General features: G+C 43.6%; 5 protein-coding genes across 5 annotated transcripts; 4 read left to right on the top strand and 1 right to left on the bottom strand.

Moving 5' to 3' along the window:
* Positions 1 to 149: 149 nt before the first annotated feature.
* Positions 150 to 527, top strand: PHALS_06627 (uncharacterized protein; the record flags this gene model as incomplete). Its single annotated transcript, XM_024719948.1, has 3 exons — positions 150 to 211; positions 256 to 371; positions 415 to 527. 3 exons carry the CDS (start codon positions 150 to 152, stop codon positions 525 to 527), a joined length of 291 nt encoding a protein of 96 aa, XP_024585196.1.
* A 1,619-nt stretch (positions 528 to 2,146) lies between these two features.
* PHALS_06628 (uncharacterized protein) lies at positions 2,147 to 2,356 on the top strand (the record flags this gene model as incomplete). The annotated part of the gene is made up of 2 exons (XM_024719949.1): positions 2,147 to 2,185; positions 2,240 to 2,356. 2 exons carry the CDS (start codon positions 2,147 to 2,149, stop codon positions 2,354 to 2,356), a joined length of 156 nt encoding a protein of 51 aa, XP_024585197.1.
* A 4,599-nt stretch (positions 2,357 to 6,955) lies between these two features.
* On the top strand, positions 6,956 to 7,541 carry PHALS_06629 (uncharacterized protein; the record flags this gene model as incomplete). Its single annotated transcript, XM_024719950.1, has 6 exons — positions 6,956 to 7,001; positions 7,064 to 7,125; positions 7,194 to 7,215; positions 7,317 to 7,345; positions 7,408 to 7,477; positions 7,537 to 7,541. 6 exons carry the CDS (start codon positions 6,956 to 6,958, stop codon positions 7,539 to 7,541), a joined length of 234 nt encoding a protein of 77 aa, XP_024585198.1.
* A 712-nt stretch (positions 7,542 to 8,253) lies between these two features.
* PHALS_06630 (hypothetical protein F443_17314) lies at positions 8,254 to 9,850 on the bottom strand (the record flags this gene model as incomplete). Its single annotated transcript, XM_024719951.1, has 2 exons — positions 8,254 to 9,311; positions 9,379 to 9,850. 2 exons carry the CDS (start codon positions 9,848 to 9,850, stop codon positions 8,254 to 8,256), a joined length of 1,530 nt encoding a protein of 509 aa, XP_024585199.1.
* A 2,024-nt stretch (positions 9,851 to 11,874) lies between these two features.
* Positions 11,875 to 13,098, top strand: PHALS_06631 (hypothetical protein F444_02043; the record flags this gene model as incomplete). Its single annotated transcript, XM_024719952.1, has 1 exon — positions 11,875 to 13,098. The coding sequence occupies one exon, from the start codon at positions 11,875 to 11,877 to the stop codon at positions 13,096 to 13,098; it is 1,224 nt and encodes a 407-aa protein (XP_024585200.1).
* Between the last annotated feature and the right edge of the window lie 6,718 nt (positions 13,099 to 19,816).

Consider the following 19,816-nt stretch of genomic DNA (forward strand, 5'->3'; position numbering starts at 1 on the left):
ATTCCGTTAAAAATGATGATCGTAAATTGTGGTGACCAGCGTCTAGATCGCAGTAGAGCAAGCTTCGCTCCTGCACCAGACCCACCAAATAAAACTAAATTGAAGATTGTGCTGCTTTTACGACGGGATTTGTAAAGTACTTTTATCCTATGGACAAGTCGTATAATCGGAAATCCGCGCGTGAAGGGAAGTTGAACAAGATTAGCGCCACGTTGGTAAACGGCTCGAATCTGTTTTTTTTCTGGGTGACTGCAGAGGTTTTCAGTCGGGACTTGAGTATTTGCTGAAAATGCTATTTGGACGAAACCTTGGTATCTGCATCAAGAGTATTTATAAGCGCGTCAACCGCGAAAAGACGCATGAAGCGAGGGGTTGTTGAGCCAGTTAAGTTGCTGCACAAGTGCTGATGTTTAGTGCAAGAATTTCCAGAAGACCATACACGGTATAGTGCAGAGAGTGTCTGGAAATCGAGTGCAGTTGGTGATCTAGAAGCGACCCCTATAGCGCAGTTTTCGAGAAAGCAATAAATCTACGAGTCAAAATGTGGTCCACATCTTGGCAAGCAGGTTGTAACCAAACTTTTTCTACGATGTTGTGGGTACACCTTACATCTCCATCTAGTTGTTCAAATACAATACTTTTTTTATAAATATAAGAAATCTGAATCTTACTTTTTGTAAATCTTCAGATATCTTGTTGGGCCGAAGTGTTGGTACTAATGTAAATGAACGGAAAGGTCGGTAGTCCCCGTGGGATCTTAGCTGCACCCATAGCAATAACAGTTTTCTTATCCATAAATATGGTAATACAAATACAAATAGAACATTATTTATGCAAAAGAATTTAAAAGGTACCTAGGCGGCTTTCGGTTAAATTAGGGGATGAGCTCCATCTACAACGGAATTGAAGTGTTTTTGTCCAAAGGATGCTTTCACTCCCATATTTTGGCTCAAAACAACACATAGATAGATCGCTTGGGCTCCATCTGGGAGTGGAACCGAGAGCTCTTCAGACAACTAAGTCTAATGTATACTCTAATTTCTTGCAGTAAATAAAATTTTGGATCAATGCTTCGACTAAAAATTATTGTTCATTTTCTAATATTACATCACTGCCGACGGAGTTTCGCCCCACTTCATAGAGTTGACACTTTCAGCTTCCAAGAGCATTATCGCGTCTAAAGTCACCTACTTCACAAGAATAGATAAGCCTTCGAGTGTGGCGTAGCATTAACGGCAAAGGCCCTTTAATATTTATGCGGTGTGGAGACCGGGATGCTCCCCAACGAGCAGCGCCAATGACTTTCCAGGACTCAATTTAATTTACCTGCTCTTGCCTAGCAAAACACGGCCTGGCAATTCCAAAAAAAGGTGTTTACTGCGCTTGGGCTCTCCGCTGCAAGAGCCTCGGACTTTGTGCCTCGTTCTAACTGCATCACGGTCCTACGGTGTCTATCGCTTTGGTGCGGAGCTCATTCACGCCTATGTCTCTAAACCTTCCTTCTACATTCGAAGCAAAATAATCGCGAGGAAGTTGCTCCGCAAGTGCTATCTCAGTCCACATACAGAATTTTTTCCAAGCTTGAGGCGAAGACCTTTTTCTATATGATAAATGTACTTTAAATCCTACAAGCTGGCAAAATTCCGCTGATTACCCGACCTTGCTTGCGCTTTGGGTGAGAGAACTTTCGATTTTACCCGTCTCACTGCCTTGCAAGTCTGCCCCAGCAGAGATTTTGTCTCATTTAAGCATTGTCTTATCAAAGTAAATAGCGGGCGGACGTCGAGGTGACAACCAATCACTCCAAATACCTATTGTTTTACAGCCCCGCTCGTCTCCACGACGCAGCTGTTGCAGCAACCGACCGAGGTTTCAACGCAAGTTTGGACAATCCTACTTTTTGACCGAGGGAGATAAAGGCTGACGGTGGACCAGACAGTAAGCGGCTCTGGAGTCTAGGAATCTCGCGATAGTGGAACCTCGACTAGCGCAAACCTTCAAGGGTAATATGTTCACTTCGACAAGTACCTTTAACGGCCTTGTAGTACCCGTCAGCCTTACCAAATACTACTAAGGAAAGCTGGCCACCCCCTGATCATCGGTCAGTACCGACGGGGGAGACCCTGCCTCAGCAAGATCTCTTGCGATGTCTCAATTGTGGCAGTACGTTGGCTCCCGCCATAAGGTACGGCTTTCGTTATAATCTGTTTAAAAATTTTTTATACGAAAATTTTCTAAGCTATCATTAGACATTCCGGCTTGTAGCACCCCCAACGGCTCAGCACCGTCACATTGCGAAGCAGAGAACAGCTCAGGTATTGATGGTGGAGATGCTGTTGCGCCCACTGGCTTGTAAAAATGGAACCTCCGCATCAGTGAGCTCGTTCAAAAACAACTGGATGTGCTTGCAATTTCTATGGGTAGCCAGGGTATATGTATATGCTACGGCCTTGAACGGTCGAATGTAGCGCGGTCGCATCTGGGATTTACAGACCGCTAACACTGCATGTGTACTTAAGTCAACTTCTTGTAATCTGACCTATTACCCCACTAAATATTCGTGTGTTTTCCACCTGCCTCTGAATTTGACGTGTTGCTTTTGTTTGTTTTGACTGTCGATATAGCATCGTGAACTTACGCGTAATGCTCAACCTCATCGTGATAAAATCGCTGATTTTGCTTTGATGTGTAATCGAGCTCTGCAAGTCGATTGCATATGCCAGCCCCTATACTAGTACCGAAGCCAACTTGTGGCGGTGTCAAAGGCACTGGGGGGGATGAACAACATATTTATGTTTAGTGCGGTGATGCCTGCAAAAGATGAACCTCTTTATTCAATTCAAATTCAATCTGTGCGATTGTATCGACGGAATACATTTACAATGTTAGTAACTAGTAATGTATATCCAGATGGTCATATATAGTTATAAAAAAATTATCAGCATTTGTGGATCTCTATCGGATATAATGCTATATTTTCATCGGTCACGTTATTGATGACAACAGAAATACAAAACGGCTTGCTCAGACGGTCCATAAATATCATAATATCGGCAATAATATACGCATCGTCTAGTGACCGACTTTAAAACTCATGATTATGGAAATTTACCGTTCGAAGATCTCGCCGCGTGTCTCAACTGTCTCATTCGATCTGACGCTACACAAGCCCGCATATATAATCTTACTGATCTATGACTTTTGACCACCAATACTTAGTGCTCAGGATTATGTCTTTAGTTCGGAGGTGGCGACCCATAAGGGTATCATATGCCTTGTACGGCATTTTGTACTTTTGATATCATGATGCACCATTACATTCTTTGTATTACATGGGTCAGTGTGATCTTACAGCAAGCTTTGATAGTTGGCATAGCAATGCAGACGCATAGTCTTGCTTTTAGATAAACTCTCAATTTTCTAGCTTTGAAAAAGTTTTAGTATTCCAATATATATAATGTCGGAGCCGGACGCATTAAGTGTTGCCTTATTGATTAGCGACGTCATGTGACAATTTATAGACTTGACGACACGAAGCGCATCCGACATCACAGTAAACCGACCTGGTCCTGACCTTCCCTCAAAGGTATTTTAGAAGCGAGAGATAAGTATATGAGAGGTGGTAGAAACGTTTCTATGCGCAATGACGTATGATCTGTTTAAGTTTTCAACTATTTAAAGCCAACAGCAGATGCACCCTGAACATGACGAGTAAGCACTTGCTCGTGGGTTGCTTTTTCAATGGGAAAGGTTCTCTTTTAAAAGCATCAAGCTAGCAAGTCTCAAACGCGATCAAGCCTTCAAGTCAATTTTGCATTAGGAGCAAAGCGCGGCTAATTGCATAGGTCGAAGTGTCAACGTAGAGTAGGCAAATTGAGTTTGAGAGAGACGGGTTGAGGCGCACATAAGGCTTTCTTTAACATTTAAATCTGTTTTTCCGCCGCATCTCAACATCATTTGCCGTCTTTTCAATAGCTGGGTGAGAAATTGAGCCATATTTGAGAAACTTGTACTATATATGTGCAAATGCTGGCCAAGCCGAGTCACTTTTTCAGGTCTTTCTGAGACAAAAACATAGATCAATCTACAGTTTTCTTTAGATCCACGAGATATCAAAGCATATCTTGTTTTGCCCAGAAAGAGGATCTTTTCGGCGCCAGAGGCAGACTTGCCTATAAGTGCATGCATCCAAGCAAGGCTTGCAATTGCATAATGTAATTTTTTGCACCCATATTTTGTGATTTGTGTGACATTAGATGGATACTTGTCAAAGCAGCTTTGCTCCTAACAACAAGTTAACCCGAACAGCTGTACCATAACGCCGCTGTTGCATTAGCAATTCCCAGAGCATCCCGTTTGGAGTATTTACATCGGTGGAAAGGGTATTAATATCACTCATCAGCAGTTAATGAGCAAGTTGTAATGCCGATCATGCTGATATTTTTTACCTTAATGAAGACCGTTGCTCGGCATAGTTGCTGCATCTAATTTATCATACGTTGCACAATTATCCCGTTACCAATAGCCTTTTTAAGGTAGGGTCATCGCCGTGTGTCGGCTTATCTGGTTTAGGGAATCGTTTCGGTTTCTTATAAACATTTCTAATCCGAGGGGATGTGGTGGACCTTTCGTCACATCAATGCATTTTTTCTTCACTAAAGACCAATGTATTTTGGGTCTTAGAGAACATGTAATTTCACCTACTCCACACACGCAGTATTTTGAATCGCTCAATGAGTAATTGAGGCTTGACAGATGATAACCTCAGCTCCTCTTCTTATATTGAGCAGTTCGTTTTGCTAGCCTCACTGACTTGCACTTTCTTCCACATTTCGCCAAATATTGTTGTAATAGCTCTATAGAATCTTTTGCAGGAAAAGTAATTTTAAACCCGAGGACTTCCCCGACCACAGGTGTGTAATCCTTTTCCACTTTTCGGGGAGCTGTACTGCTCTGCACGGCATGTCTTCAATTGGTAGTGCTGGTTTGGTACGGAACTCAGTGAAAAATAAGTTCTTGTGGTTTGTCAGTACCTTCGCATCTTGACAAGCAGAAACCATTGAGAAGTTGACCCTTCGACTCGCGTCTTAGAGTCGCCCTTCAAATCCACTGACTGTGGCGCTGGAGATTTTGAGTGCAGTCGCATCCACTCTCCACCCAGCATGACTCATAAGTTATTTGCTGACCCACTCTTGTGACCACAGCATATAGTAATTCTTTCCCGTCTGAGTCTGAGATTTTGGCTTACTGCCGATTCTGCCTTCAAATTTATATTCGACGCGCCTAGCAATATCATTGTCATCCGTTCCAGACGAGCCTATAACCTGCGTGGACGCTATCGCAGCTTTGTACTAGCCATAAATGTCACGATATCTCGAAAACTTGAATGTTCCATACTGTTAAAGTTTTCTAGCTTCCCTCGATTTGCCCGAAACTTCGAAAGTCTAACCAACGTGACTATCGCAATGGGCACAGATATCGTTGATTAAATTTGGCATCTTTAATGCCTTCGGAAACTGTCTTCTGGTTTCGATAATTCTGCGGCATCCGTAATTGCAAGGCGCTATTAAATTTATAAGGAGTTTTCACTACCTCACAAATATTGGGACGTCGATGTCTGTAGTCAATGATTGTCGACTGTGAGCCCCACCTCGGTTAGCGATACTCAATCGTTTGAGAGCAGAGGGTAGCTGACCACGACTGCCTTGAATTGACGGGATATGATTAAGAGTGACATCTTTTCTAATTACCCGGCCACACCTACCAGGACCTGATATTTCTTTTTGGGAGATTTGCCTGACGTTCTTGTTTTCAAGCCCGACCTTTTGTCCCTCTAAGCAAAGTGAAAAAGGGATATGCATGAAACGAATGTGTTATATAAATCATCTGCGATTACTGCTATGTTGGTTTTCAGCTAAGAGATAAATCTCAATTTTTAGCATCGTCGAGGTTCATCGCCTGTGGCGCTTGCATTTTTAGCAATTATCCAACTTTCGCAGCATTAAAGTTTGACTTCGCATTATGCGCGAGGCCCACCGCTTTCTCAACAGAGGTAGGGTGAAAGCATTAGGTTTTGGGCGGGCCACATCATTTTTAAAATTCCAGCATGACGATGCTATTGTTTCCACCTGAAAAAAAGGGTCAGACACCATTGCGGCGATGAAAGTTCTTCACACCTGGACTAAGTCCGCTCTTAAAGGGAAGACAAGAACTGTGTTTGTACTTGTAGGTGGTAAGGATACCCAGCGACATCTGTCGCCTGAAGTTGGCCCACGTTGTGATCGCCTCTTTTATCGAGATATCGCACGTTTGTACCCATTCTATCCTCCGGCCTCCATCGCAAGTTGCTGTCACTATTCTTGGAGCAAGACCGAATGATTGGTTATCTCAATTTCTCCACGACCCTGAGAGGTCGAGAAGATCAACATCTACGGTCCCACAGGTTGAATGTTTTTCTACCGGCGCCAGGTTGGGGCGGCCTTGAAAGGGGCCTAATTAATTACCATCCGGTCCTTTTTTACCGCCAGTTCCATGATCCCATTTGGACTCATGCCTCGGACTAATTTTTGTTCCATCCTCACCTAGGACACTGTTTTTCCAGACTCGGGTTTTGTATTGTTGACAGTGCTTCCAAGTTCTTATCCACCTTGCACGGAGGAAGCTTAGACTATCAGAGTCAGTGTTCACAAACACACAGACGTTGGGTTCGTGTGCATCTATCAGGAGTAAACCAAGAGCCTTAACACTAATTCAAATATATAAGTTTGCTATGTTATGTACATAGGACATGTAAATTCGTAACTTAGACTGATACTAAATATATGCATGCCACTAACTCTAATAAGAATCTGAACTTTTTTCTGAGGTGTACTGCTTCAATAGTATTCATAAACATAAACAAAAACACCAAGTGCAAATATGGATTTGTTACAATTGTTCTTTTGAAAATTTACGAATGTGTAAGGGTGAATTTCGCGAACTTGACCCGTTACACAAACTGTGTGCAATATTAGCGCGCACTCTGAAAGTCTAGGCGCTTTCTGTGCACTCACCCATTTTTAAGCTTCCCTACGACTTGACCCCCAACGGACTCTTGATCACGTACATCATGACATTACTTACCAAGTATTTAGCCGTCTGGATATATACATACTGTTATCGCTCACCAGATAACGGTAATACTATTGATACAGAGAAGCGACGATGATTTTTCCAGTTGATGGACGGATAAATTAGCAACGGGATTTTCAAATTAGAAGTAATGACGATCGAACTTGTACAGGACGTGACTGATGCGAAAGCCAGCATTACTTAAGCGGAGTCTCAAAGCCTGTGTGAAGCAAAGGTACACTCTTTTCTATTGCTCGCTAGCCGGGCAAGTACGCATCATGTGATCTGTCTGACTAGACTTCATCGACTTTGGACCCCATGCCAAGACCAGTAAAATTCGGACATCCTATCGTTCCACGGACAAAGTGTAAGCTTCATTGTGGCTGTACATCCGGAAAAGCTGAATTCGGTTATTGACGTGATCAGATTGAGAGTTTTTACAAGCGTAGACCATAATAGGTTCGCGCGTTCCCACTTTTAGGCCGCAAAGGGAGAAAAATGGAGAAAAATATTTTGCTGGTCAACATGCATTCTAGAATTCGTCATCGTGACAGGCAGGATACAACATCCGAGTGAAATTGCTGCAAGACGTATACTTTAATCTAAAAATTGGAAAGGGCTACAGTCGTTCATTAGTACCCTATATGACAATCTGACCCATTGACCCAAAACTTATCCGAGCTCCTGGATAATATTTAGAGAACATTCCTTGGTCGAGATAATCGGTTATCAAGGGTTAAGACAAACCTTAAAAAGCATATTTTGGACAGCATATTTTATCGATGTTATTTTTGCCTGCAATCGCTAATACCAATGATGAATAATCACATGCGGCACTTCGCGCTAATTTCGATGAAACTTACGTTGTGTAGATAGCAAGCACTTGTATATCATGCGCATGTGTGCCGCTTAAAGGAGACACTATCTCTGCGATGGGGAACTTACAGCTTACATTGAGCCTACCTTGCGCCTTTTCAAGGCTTGGTCTTGCTTTATGAGTTGTGACTCAGTTGGTCATTCATAGCTCGTTAAGTCGATAGGCATGAACACACGACGTTTTTGTCCCCAGCTGTACGTAAATAATCGACCTATATTTCCACAAAAGCTTAAGTGCAATTATCCCTTCATCGCCGTTCTCTTCGCTTACTTTGCTGCAAAGTTAAGCACTTCCTGCATGATATCGGCAAAAAACTTGGTATCTGAATGATACTGTCGTCGGGCGTTCAAGCCCATAGCATAACGAATTTCAGGTGTGGTCAGCTGCATCATACGATGAACTGCTTCACAAACGTCTGAGCTTTCAAAAGAGGCAACTAACCCACCGACTCCTTTCAAGCCATGCCTTCCCGCATAATTGCCACCTAAAACTACCCACGGGTGCCTCACAGGTGTCACCGAAATCAGCACTCCTGATTCATTCGCAGTAATCATTTCGTTCATAGGCGGTAAATCATTTGTGATGATGACAGCCCCTGATGCACGTGCCTGATTGATAATGTGACCGTAGCCTTCACTGTAGCTTGGATTGATAACGAAGGAGGCATCAGCAACAATTTTGCTATAATTTAAGCGATCCAGCATGCCCAGGTGAATATTGACCGGACTGTGACTGCGAGCAATCGTTAACTTGTAAGAGGCCTGAAAAAGCTTATAATACACTGCGCGATCGATATATACGGCGAGTGGAGGTAAGTCTGACTCGTATGTCCAGCAATCAAGAACTTCCCTTGTTCCTTTGGCAGTGCTATTACCAGCCATATGGTAAAATTTGACGGTGGAGAAGTCCTTGTCCGTCATACTATACTCACCTAAACGTTTGCGTACGAATACAGTAGGGTCGATCGACGTGTGCTTTGTATATAATACTTTCGTATTACGCGGACTTCCTTCCTGTTCATACCATTTTGTCACTCGATCGTAGCACTCTTTGATCTTGCACAACACCACATCTACATCCCAATAGTGATTTGGTGTGAGCTCAACCATTTCAATGTTGGGAACCATGTATATAGGTTTGTCTTTTGGCCACCGAGGAGACGCCAAAATTCCGTTCCATTCACGATCGAATACCCCCCAGTGATGATCAAAGAAAAGCATAGGTGTTTTTGGACATAAATCAAAGTAATCCACCTCGCGCTTTAACTCTGCGTCAAAAAACTTAATTTCTAGTATCCATTGAGGTAGCAGCCGCGACTTCAGATCTGTTCATGAGATACAATGTCATCAGCTAAACGATGATCCCTAGGCACCAGCAAGATAAAAGCGTACATTTGACATAAGCAGCGGCATCCTCGCAATAATTGTTGCTATGCGCATTTTCTGGCAGAAATATGTCGACAGTTGGGCATTGGCGAAGCTTTTGCAGCAAATTCTTGTCTGTCCGGCGTAAAAGAACCTCTGAGTTGTTTGCCGTACCTCCTGTATCTTGGTTTCCGGGAGATCCGTACTGCCATGAGAACGATGCTTCCATATCCACGATGCAAACTTCGTGCAGCAAACTAAGATGCAGCAAATCGCTCTCGGCGACGACCTCTTCCGGAAGAAGATCGTTTCTGAAGCGATTGCGCCATGTCAATCCGAACGCTCGATGTAAGCCGAGTAGTTTATCGCCAGGGATACCAAACAGCGTCATTGTCTCCACAATGAGTGTATAGACCCCCACAACTACGAGTGGTACAAGAAGTAGGAACACTCGGCTTCGACGGGGTGGCACAGTCTTCGTCACTCCTGTCATGCACATTACAGATTCAACTGGGGCTTGTATAAACGATAACTTTAAGCTGGTATTTTAATTTTGAGAGTCGGAAGCTCGCATTGGTCATTTTTCCGTGATATTGTATTGATCGATCTCTGGGGTGTGAAATAATAGGCCATTCAACGAAGACATTTGCAAAAAATTGCTGAGCACATCACATTCAGAAATTTCTGAGTCCGCGCTATTGAAAATGGGCTAAAAGTCAGGTAATATTTTTTTGCTTTGAGTGATATATTTAGAAAGAAGAAAATCATACTAATAAAATTTACGCACACATTATACTTTTTCTTAGGACTAAAAGTAAAGCTCAGAATTACAGAGGTGAAGTATTGTCATGATAAGTACTAATTTCTTTCGTGGGACGCTATGCATGACATAGTGTTTTGTTATGAGAAACATAATATTCGATTGTAAAGTAGATTTAATTCAAGATTTATTAATTTCATAAGGAAGAAGCAAAGGATTTATGAGACCGGCTTTGACTTTAATAGTCCACATAAACGCCCAGAGTTGCGCTCAAACAGGAGCAGACCCGAGAACCTCTGCCTAAGTTGCTGTACTTTTTCAAGAGAGAAAATGCTTGAGATCAAATGCTGCCGGACTAAATACATACACTTTACCATCTATCATCATAAAGCTGTCTTTTCCCCCTGACGGGCGGCTAGCAGCCAAAGTGTACACGGACCCATCCAATTCGGATTCCCATCATACCGATATTCTGGTTGTCACGTATATTCATAATTACATGAATTAATGTGGTTTTCGTACAATTGAACCGTTAAGTATTTTATCCCATTGTACCACATGAGTTTACGATGTCTATTTCGTAATTAACGAACTGGACCTAGCTGAAGGGGTCCAGATTGCTCCACAGCAAGCGTAACACTCACGCCAGCCCATCACACATTTTACAACCTTGGGCTACTTACTTGACTCTTGACCAAATCGTCACGGTCAAACCGTCTGAAGGCACTTATTGTACTGGTGCGGAGCCCATACTCACCTATGCGTATGAATCTCCTCTACAGCAAGACTTAATGAGTGTAAGAAAGTTGTTTGGCCAGATCTTTATTAACCCATGGGCAGAACCCCCAGAAGTCAGATTCGGCAAGCTTACTCCGGTACCACGATGAATTTCGACTTGGAGTACCCTTGATTGCTCTATCTTTTAAAAAAGAGGCAAGATGATCCAATACAACATGGGTGGGGATCGAATGATCTTTTAGATAAAAAATCCCTCAGTCGGTGGCTGTGATAGATGTGCATAAATCTTGCTTGTAGCGATAAATTTGCTGCTCGCAACCATAGTTTAAGTTCAGGCATCTAGCACATGATCACGACAGTTCCTGCCATTGAGCTGAACAGTTCTTGGACTTGACCATGGTTCATCACGATGCTCGAAGCCACGTCTTTCTTTGCAATACACAAATATTGACTACAAAACTCGAGCCATCACATGAGCCAGTCAGATCCAAGATGCAAGCGATATTGTGACCTGGCGAGCTCCAGCTTATCTAATATAGTTGTAAGGACGCTTTTTTACCTCAGAATTATAATGATAATGGACTTGGACGACTTCTAAGTTTGTTACAGCGAGTGCAATGTGAGCAAGAGTAAGATGCCAGTCTCCTTGTTCACAGATGGTATTCGAGTCTCTAGCTCTTAGAACAAAACCAGTACAACTGTAAAAAGAATGAGTGGTATTGAATATGTGGCATATATAATATTTGTATTCAGTACAATTTTTTAGAATTAGTTCATCTCCCTCCACTTCTAATCAAATGGTATCAACTTGCCAACAGACCTCTTTCACCTTTTTCTCCCGCAACACGCATAAGACCAATCTTTTAATCGTGGTGGTGACGATAATCCTCGGGACAACAATCTACGTTAACTTATCTCTCGTGACCAATGCTTCTGTTGGTCAACTTCATCGCTTTCGGGCTACTCCGCTCAATCGTTCGCATCTTGATCTAGCAACAAACATTGAAGCGTCCGCTAACCAGTCAATGACTACAATACATCCGATATCATCGTTCTACAGGCGTGGAGATAATTTTAATTTGTCGGTGAGTCGCGAGCGTTCGATTGTGGTATGTCTCCACGACAAGATGCTTTACATGGGACTGTCGCTCATTCGAGAGCTACGGTGTCTCGGAAATTATGAACTTATTCAAGCCTATCATTGTGGAAAAGAAGAATTGTCGGATAAATCAGTAAAACTATTATTTGACTTGGATAACCGTGTGGAACTCGTTGATGTTTGCTCTGACTTTTCATCTCGTGGAATTATTTCAGCAGAGATGGCAAAAACATTTAAAAATTGGTGGATTAAACCATTAGCAATGTACCACACAGACGTGCGCCATGTCATGCTGCTGGACGTGGATGATATCATCTTAAGAGATCCTGGGGTTGTCCGTAGCCTTGATGGATATGTGCAGACAGGCACTACTTTTTTTTACGACCGAGTTAGACCTGGCAAGCGCTTTTTAACAGGCGGTGACGACGGAGAAATGTACCTGCATAGACTGCTGCACAAGTTTGACTACGCCAAATTTAATGTGTCTAAGGGATTTAGTCCTTCCGATCATCTGGTCAACACTTTTGCCTTCAAGGGTATGTCGATTCATGAGATGGATTCATCAATGGTGTTGATTGACAAGAAACGAGCTGGGAAGAAAGTCATGAATATCTTGTTTTGGTTTATTACAGAAGAGCGCTTTCGCTTTAAGTACTCGTGGGGTGACAAGGAGACATACTGGTTAGCTTTTGAGTTGGCACAAGTACCATACTCTTTTTCGCCATGGGGTGTCAGCGTGGTGGATTCAATGCCTAACGAAGACATGAAGAACCACCCTGATTCACTTTGCGGTAGTATCTTGCAGTTTATACCAGTCCAAAATCCTGAGGCACAGACAGTAGAGATCCTTTATTTGAACGGCAAGGCACTGATCGATCCTTATCCACAAGGCATTCACTACGTCAACAAGGCCAAGCAAAATAATTTGTTCAATCCAGTACCTACTCACATGACGCCTCGTCAACAGCGGAGGCAAACTAACAAAACAGCCCACCCAGACAAGAAATTTAATACTGAATGTCTAGTCGGGATGGGAGCTACACGCTTACCGGCATATTTCTCTCAACATTTGTTACGCCGTAGATCTCACTTCTTTAGCCTTGCAATGGGTGTGCTTGGCTTGTTGCAACACTGTGAGATGTACGTGTAGAGCAACAGGTTGCGTTTTATAAGTGGACTAATCGGTACTAAATATTGGATTCTTGGCTGTATTTATGTGATAATTTATATATCTAATATTTCAGAATACCATGGATGAGAAACATGGTACCAGTTATTAACACTAAACAAAAACACATTGTACCGGTATCTTGTGTTATCTCTTCCAATCGGATCAGATATAACTTGTCACTAGTAAAATAATCATTGTTGCCAATTGTCAACCATAATTATTAATTATTACATATCTCATTCGCCAATCACAATCTGTATATTTGTCCTTAACTAAATGCTGGCGGAACTCGATTACATAAAAAACTTAAGAAAACGCAGCAGCAATCCAATGTATAAACTTTCATTGCACTTTGACGATGGTAAAAATTTATCACACAGGTTCATGGTAATGGTTCGTACAACTGAAAATGAAGACGGTATCATTATAAGGGATACAAAATAGGTACATATGTATAAGTCTCACTCAATCTAAATGAATGTTCTCTTGACATTACAGAGCGAAGTAGATGTCTGTACAAAGAGGTTGGCTCCTATCAGGTTCCGACCCTGGTAGGAGTCAACCTCTTCGTATTTTTTTAGAGTCCAAACAACCCTGTGTGTAGAATTCACGACAATCCCGCTTACCACGGTAGTTCAAGTAGGCAATCCCACGACTGTTTCGTGAAAGGACTGCACACTCTGCGATCATTGAACATGGACACTTTCCGCGGGCAAGCTAGTCCAGTATCATTTGCTGGTCAGTGAAGTGGCGGTCGAATGGCCGAAAGCGATGGTTGCTCTCCTGAACGCGCTCGCCAGCTATGCGCATGCGCTAATTAGGCACGTCCAGTAGCTTCTTAGACGAGAGACGGTCAAAAAATATTGGATCCCATCGTGATGGGGCTAGAGCGCCCACGCCACTAAAGTATAAACATTGTCACTCTGGCTGAGTATACTAAGCCTTAAAGGAGCGACTCTAGATTCGAGAGCGTCGTCCGATTAGAACGCGCGACCACCGAGAAGAGTATACGCTTTGAGCGTCAAATACGGATACGATTTTTCTTGCGTCTTGCGACAAATATGTCGGTAAAATTTTGAAGGTTATGTCAAACCTCTACGTGAACTTTAAATAGCTTGACCAACCGATACGCTGTCAAGTCGAGTCTGGATACGAACACATTTTAGGCATGCCGTTACTGGAGCCACAAGCCATTGGTTTTCTGAAAGTCAAAAAAGTTAAACTGCAGGTGTCTTCTGTTTGAGCTTTGACAAGTCATGCAATTTGATGGCCTGAAGCATCAATTTAAGCCGACGTCCTGGGCACCGTCGAGCTCTTACCAAACTCTACTAGGATAAACCAAAGAGAGCGACAAAATGCCGCGAACCTTGGCTTGAATTTGTATTTATTCGGGATTTCACGACCTACGTCGTGTACTTATTAGGGACGCTAATAGACAGTTGTAAGGTATTGTCAAAGGTGCCAGGACCGGTGGAGAGTAAAATCGACTGATTGTCGCACAATACTTTGCCAAAGCCGATGTGCTGATGGACATCGCTATGTCGCGAGTAGATGATATCGGGAGCTGAAATTAAAATAACGTACTATCCTTGCCTCGTAACGGTACTGTTGAGTCAGCACCATCGTCTGACGACCGCGCGGAAAAGTGAAGTTCTGCGGTTGCATGGAACGAAACTTTGCTCACTCGTAAGTCGAGAAACCGGGGTTATTCTGGGTGTTGTATGTCCTTTACCACTACTCGCAGCGGAAATTCTCATATGGCTGTTTAATTGATATCTCAATTACATGTGCAAGAATCGCGAGACGGTGAGGTCGCCAAAATGGTACGTTTGGTACCGAAGAAAGATATGAGCTAGGATTTCGTTAAGGATGAGGTTTTCACCGAGGACACAGCAAGGCACAGATTTTGCGAAGTGAAATGGAAATTATCAAAAATTCTACGAAATCGTCTATCTTTTGCCGAAGGAAAAAGACGCCAGCTGACGAGACACCCACCCCGCGTCTCTCCCACAGAAATAAGGGTGCATTCTAAAATTATCTAAAATTACCTCACACGGATATGGTTCTAATCAAAGGCAAAATGTAACAGTACAGACGCTTTTTTTGGAAGCACGAAAAATGTCAGGTAAAAGAAAATAAGTTTTCTACTTGGCGTCGACTGTTTCGTTTAGAAAGTCACACGGCAAGCGGTAGGATATACATCATTTTGATATACCCACTGCCGCCACAATACACCGGCGTAAATGATTCCTTAAATATTTTCCTGCAGAACAACATGATTGGCTGCATTTTGTTCGGTTAACTCAATCTGGCTAATGGCCATCATTCACTGCAGACTTATCCCCCCCCTCTCCGAAAACTACTTCAACCGAGACGCTCTTGAAGGCTATTTAATGGACTTGCGAAGCTCAGTAGTCTGGTGACAAAACTGTTCAGGCTACATCGTGGCTTTTTACAGACCCTCTAGAGAAAATATTTTTTAATAGTATAGAGCACATGATGTCAGATGAAGACGACCACGCCAAACACTTGCGAACGGTGCTTCGGTAAATGCACATGAAGAACTATACGCCAACATATACAACGTGGGTCTTCGTGCTATTAAAGAATCTCCTTCCAAATTGCTTCATTAAAAAGCATTGCCTGCTGAAAGATTCTCGAATTTATGCCCATTGTAGATTGGTCAATTCCCTTGTTTGAGAGGACTTTCAAAAGTGGCTATCCTAGTCGACTGCTTATACTATTACCGCGCAAACTATGCCAATGCGGCATGATTTCAAAATTCCCTTTGTGAAAACGTCATGTGGTCTCGTGGTGCTGCAGAATAGGAACATTTTTTAGCTGTAACAAAAAGCTCCTAGTATCCCCAGATTCTAACTCTTCCAGAATTAGATCGGCAATTCCACATCGGCTCTAGCGCTCTGAACTTTTTAATAGGCTGTGCTTGCTATAACCAGATGTCAATAGACATGAACGCGTGTTTGCTTTTGCGTCTTGCCTGCTTAGCGCTGGCAAGAAGAACAGTCCTGCTCACGACAAGGAGCTGCTTGCTGTAAATTATGGCCCTATATAGTTCAAGGTGATTCGCTTGGCTTTAAGTCGATTATGATGTACACATATTGCACACAGCAAGATTGTTACTACATATCGAGCAGATCGTTAATGTTTCTTGTCGGTTATATTCCTGAGGTAAGATAACAGCGGGCGTTGCTTTAAGGCGTTGAGAAATGCGCTTTTACGTCGCCCCGACTACGATTTATTTTATTTCGCATTGGTGACGTCACCAACTGATAAATCAATACATACCGTATCCAGGTTAGACGCAACATGTGCTGGGCTTCTGGTATTTTTGGCAAGCAAGGAGCTTGAGAATTCGAATTTCGCCTTATTTTGGCAGGTCCGTTCCTATGTCTCACTATGCCTTGTCCCAAGGCTTGCTGTATAATAGCACTTTCTCATGTGACAATTAGCGTGTAGTGGTGCCGCACGGTGAGGACCTCGGGTACATAAAACTGCACGAAGCACATGATAAGCCTCTGTGTGGCCATTTTGAAAAAAAAGAACATAGCTTTTGATAAGCGTCACGTATAGGTGATCCACTATGTAAACGTAAACAAGCGATATGTGAGCGTGCGAATAGTGTTGGCGGGTTAGACCTTAGCAGCGCCTTCGATCAGCCTAACACTTTCAGCAGATTGTTGACATTCTATCTATGTAGCCTTTATTTGGCTTACCAAGCCGCGTGTCCTGTGATACTGGCCGGCATTGTGGATTTGAGCAAGGTGGGTCATCATTTTTCTGTCAGCGATACAGTCAACGGTATATGTTCAGCCTTGCTCATGTGAAGAAAGCTTCTTTCCAACGTGGTTTGCTGATAGAAATTGTGTCTACCACAAATCTACGCTTTACAGCAAATTTAGAAGGCATTGTTCACGTTATTCAGCACTGACTTTAATATGTCAGCAGCTGACCATTCGCGAAAAATGGTCTGATAGAAACGTGACTTCTATCGAAGAGAGCCGCATCCAAAGCAAATGGGCAAAGAGACCGTGGAGTTAGAGGAAGTTCCTTAACACCATAACTCCAAGGCTGTTTGATTTTGCTACGAAGTGATTTCATGTAACGGGAATTGCCCGTCCGTATACACGAACATACTGGGGAAGACTTTAATCGGCTAACACACTTCACCGAGTGATGCTCACTTCCAGCAAGTCGTCAAATTACCCGAACGAGGATGAAAAGAGCGAAGTGACAGTTATCATGGCCAAAATACCTTGAATTTTCCCTTAACTGATAAGCGCCTCCAATTCTAATAAGAGAAATTAAGGAATATACGACTATGCAGGATAAATAGTTAATGTTCACCTTACACAAAAGTATTTGTGTATCCCATCCACTCCTCATTAAAGAGTAGGCTTACCCATATTTTCTTTAAACCTTTTTCAGACTTATCTGACTCTGTACTCCGAAGATCAGTCATTTGTGATCCCACACGAAATGAAACGCGTCGATGACGACTTGCGACGATGAGCGGAGAGCAAAACGGCACCTTAAGTTGAGAGTGAGAAAGCGCCTTCTCCATCATCGAACATGCATGATGCTCCACTTTCACGTTGATCGGAGGTTTCACACATCGGGCCAAAACCTGGCATCCAACGACCAGCTTAGGCGAATGATGATTGCTACGAAGAGCACATCGGCGAGTTCAGTCGTCTAATGTATTAACGCTACCGTGGGATTGATCTGCGTTAGGAATGTGACGATCGATGTGGTGGTGGCACCTTAGAGTCTGACAAATTCTTCAGGCGAGTGGAAGGTCGAGTGATGACTCGAACCGCGTATTTCTACGTCTTTGGATCGATTACACGTGCTGGAGAAGACCCACGAAGTCTCATGAATGTACCGTACATCTAGCAATACCATCTGGATTACGTCCAGATAACCGACACTTGATTCTGGTCATGGGTTTGTGTTACCCGATGCGTGGATGTCCACTGTTTGCAAAACGCGAAGACTGCTGTAGACTTGCTGAAGACATGTGTTATGCGCTCTCGATGTGCCCAATTAATAGCGCAGGATTGGGTTAACACCGATATCAAAGCTGCTTGCGAAGTTCGTGCGGTCATTAATTTAATCCACGACGAGAAGAAGAGAGAAAAGAGGAAGGGGTAGATTCTTTAAGCGAAATCTTTCTTTGGACCTGCGTCGAACGCGAGAACGATATCGGGGAGTGGATCCCTCGTCGTTCGCTGGATAACCCAGCCGTTTCACCAAGAGCTCTTTTCGACCGCGGACGTTCCTCTTCGCCGCCATGTTCGCGACATGGTGATTAGACTGTCCTGTAGATCAAGAAGAAGGGGAGTGCCCAAAAAGGGCATCGAATGGCGGCGTCAGCGGGACGCGAGGATTAATAAGCTCGTTCACGTAGAACAGCGCATAGCCGGTAGATGAATGCACTGCATTGTTCAGAGCAAACTCTACGAGTGGCAAAGAATCGCTCTAGCACTTCGGCGTCTCAGCACAAAGGCTGCGAAGAACGTCTTCAGCGACGCAATTCACGCGCTCAGCCTGACCATTGGTCTGTGGATGGTCCGCTGTTGACATAGATAACTTGGTGCCCAGCACCCTGAAGAGTGTAGACCAAATTCCAAGTGAATCGCAGGTCTCTATCAGACACAATTGACTCCAGGAGTCCATGTTGTCGAAAACCAAGATTGACAAGCAGCGTCGCTGTACCCACACCGTCGATGGTGTCCGGCACTACCGCAAGATGAGCTATATTGCTCAAACGGTCCATCAAGACCACTGCACCCGTGTTGCCCGATGAGTCCTTCGGCAGGCCAAACACAAAGTCCATACTCATGGTCTGCCAACACCCGGAGGATACCAGTAAGCTGGCCAGCGGCGCCGCCGCATTCGGAGTGGGTTTCACCTTCTGACATGTCTCATATGCGCGCATAGATGTAATCGTTCACTTGTACAGTTTGGGCCACCAAGAGACAACTCATCAAGCTGTAGGTCTTCTCACGACTGGAACCCCCACTAAGTGGGGTGTCGCGAACCTCATAGAGGATACGGTATGTCAAAAATTTCATCGTGAGGAACCACAATTCGTGGCGTATCCGTTGAATCGGTGCTATAATACAGCAACCCGTTACTCAAAAAAATTTCAGTGTAACCGTGCGCTCAAACGCGCAGACAATTTCTTGTCCGACTTTTCAAACAATTTGCTCCTGAGAGCCTGTAGCAGCGCTACACGAATACTATCACCCGCCTAGGGGGCGCAAATCAAATCTGTCACTAACGACGTCACCGTCGTGACATTAGCAAGCTCATTTTCCGGTCTGTATGACAACGCATCAGCCAAAGAATTGTGCTTCTTGGTTTATACTTCACCTCGAAGTTATATTCTGCGAAGAATGAGAGTCACCTGGTCATCCTCTGCGAGAGGTGAGGTTACTGAGTCGCTGTGCGTAGTGACGCATGAGGTGCACCCTAAACTTGACTAGTGCATATTTCATCGCAAGTAATTTGTTTTCATGGACTGCGTAGTTCCTCTTCGCAGCCTTAAGCTGGCGAGATTCGAACGCAATCACCCGATCCCCCCCCTTGGCGTCTGCTTGCAGCAGCGGACAGACGATGGCAAAGTCCAAATCGTCACAGACGACACTAAAAGGACGATCGGGGTCTGACAACA

This window comes from Plasmopara halstedii, assembly GCF_900000015.1.
Source record: "Plasmopara halstedii genome assembly, contig: Scaffold_3060, whole genome shotgun sequence".
NCBI classification, from domain to species: domain Eukaryota; phylum Oomycota; class Peronosporomycetes; order Peronosporales; family Peronosporaceae; genus Plasmopara; species Plasmopara halstedii.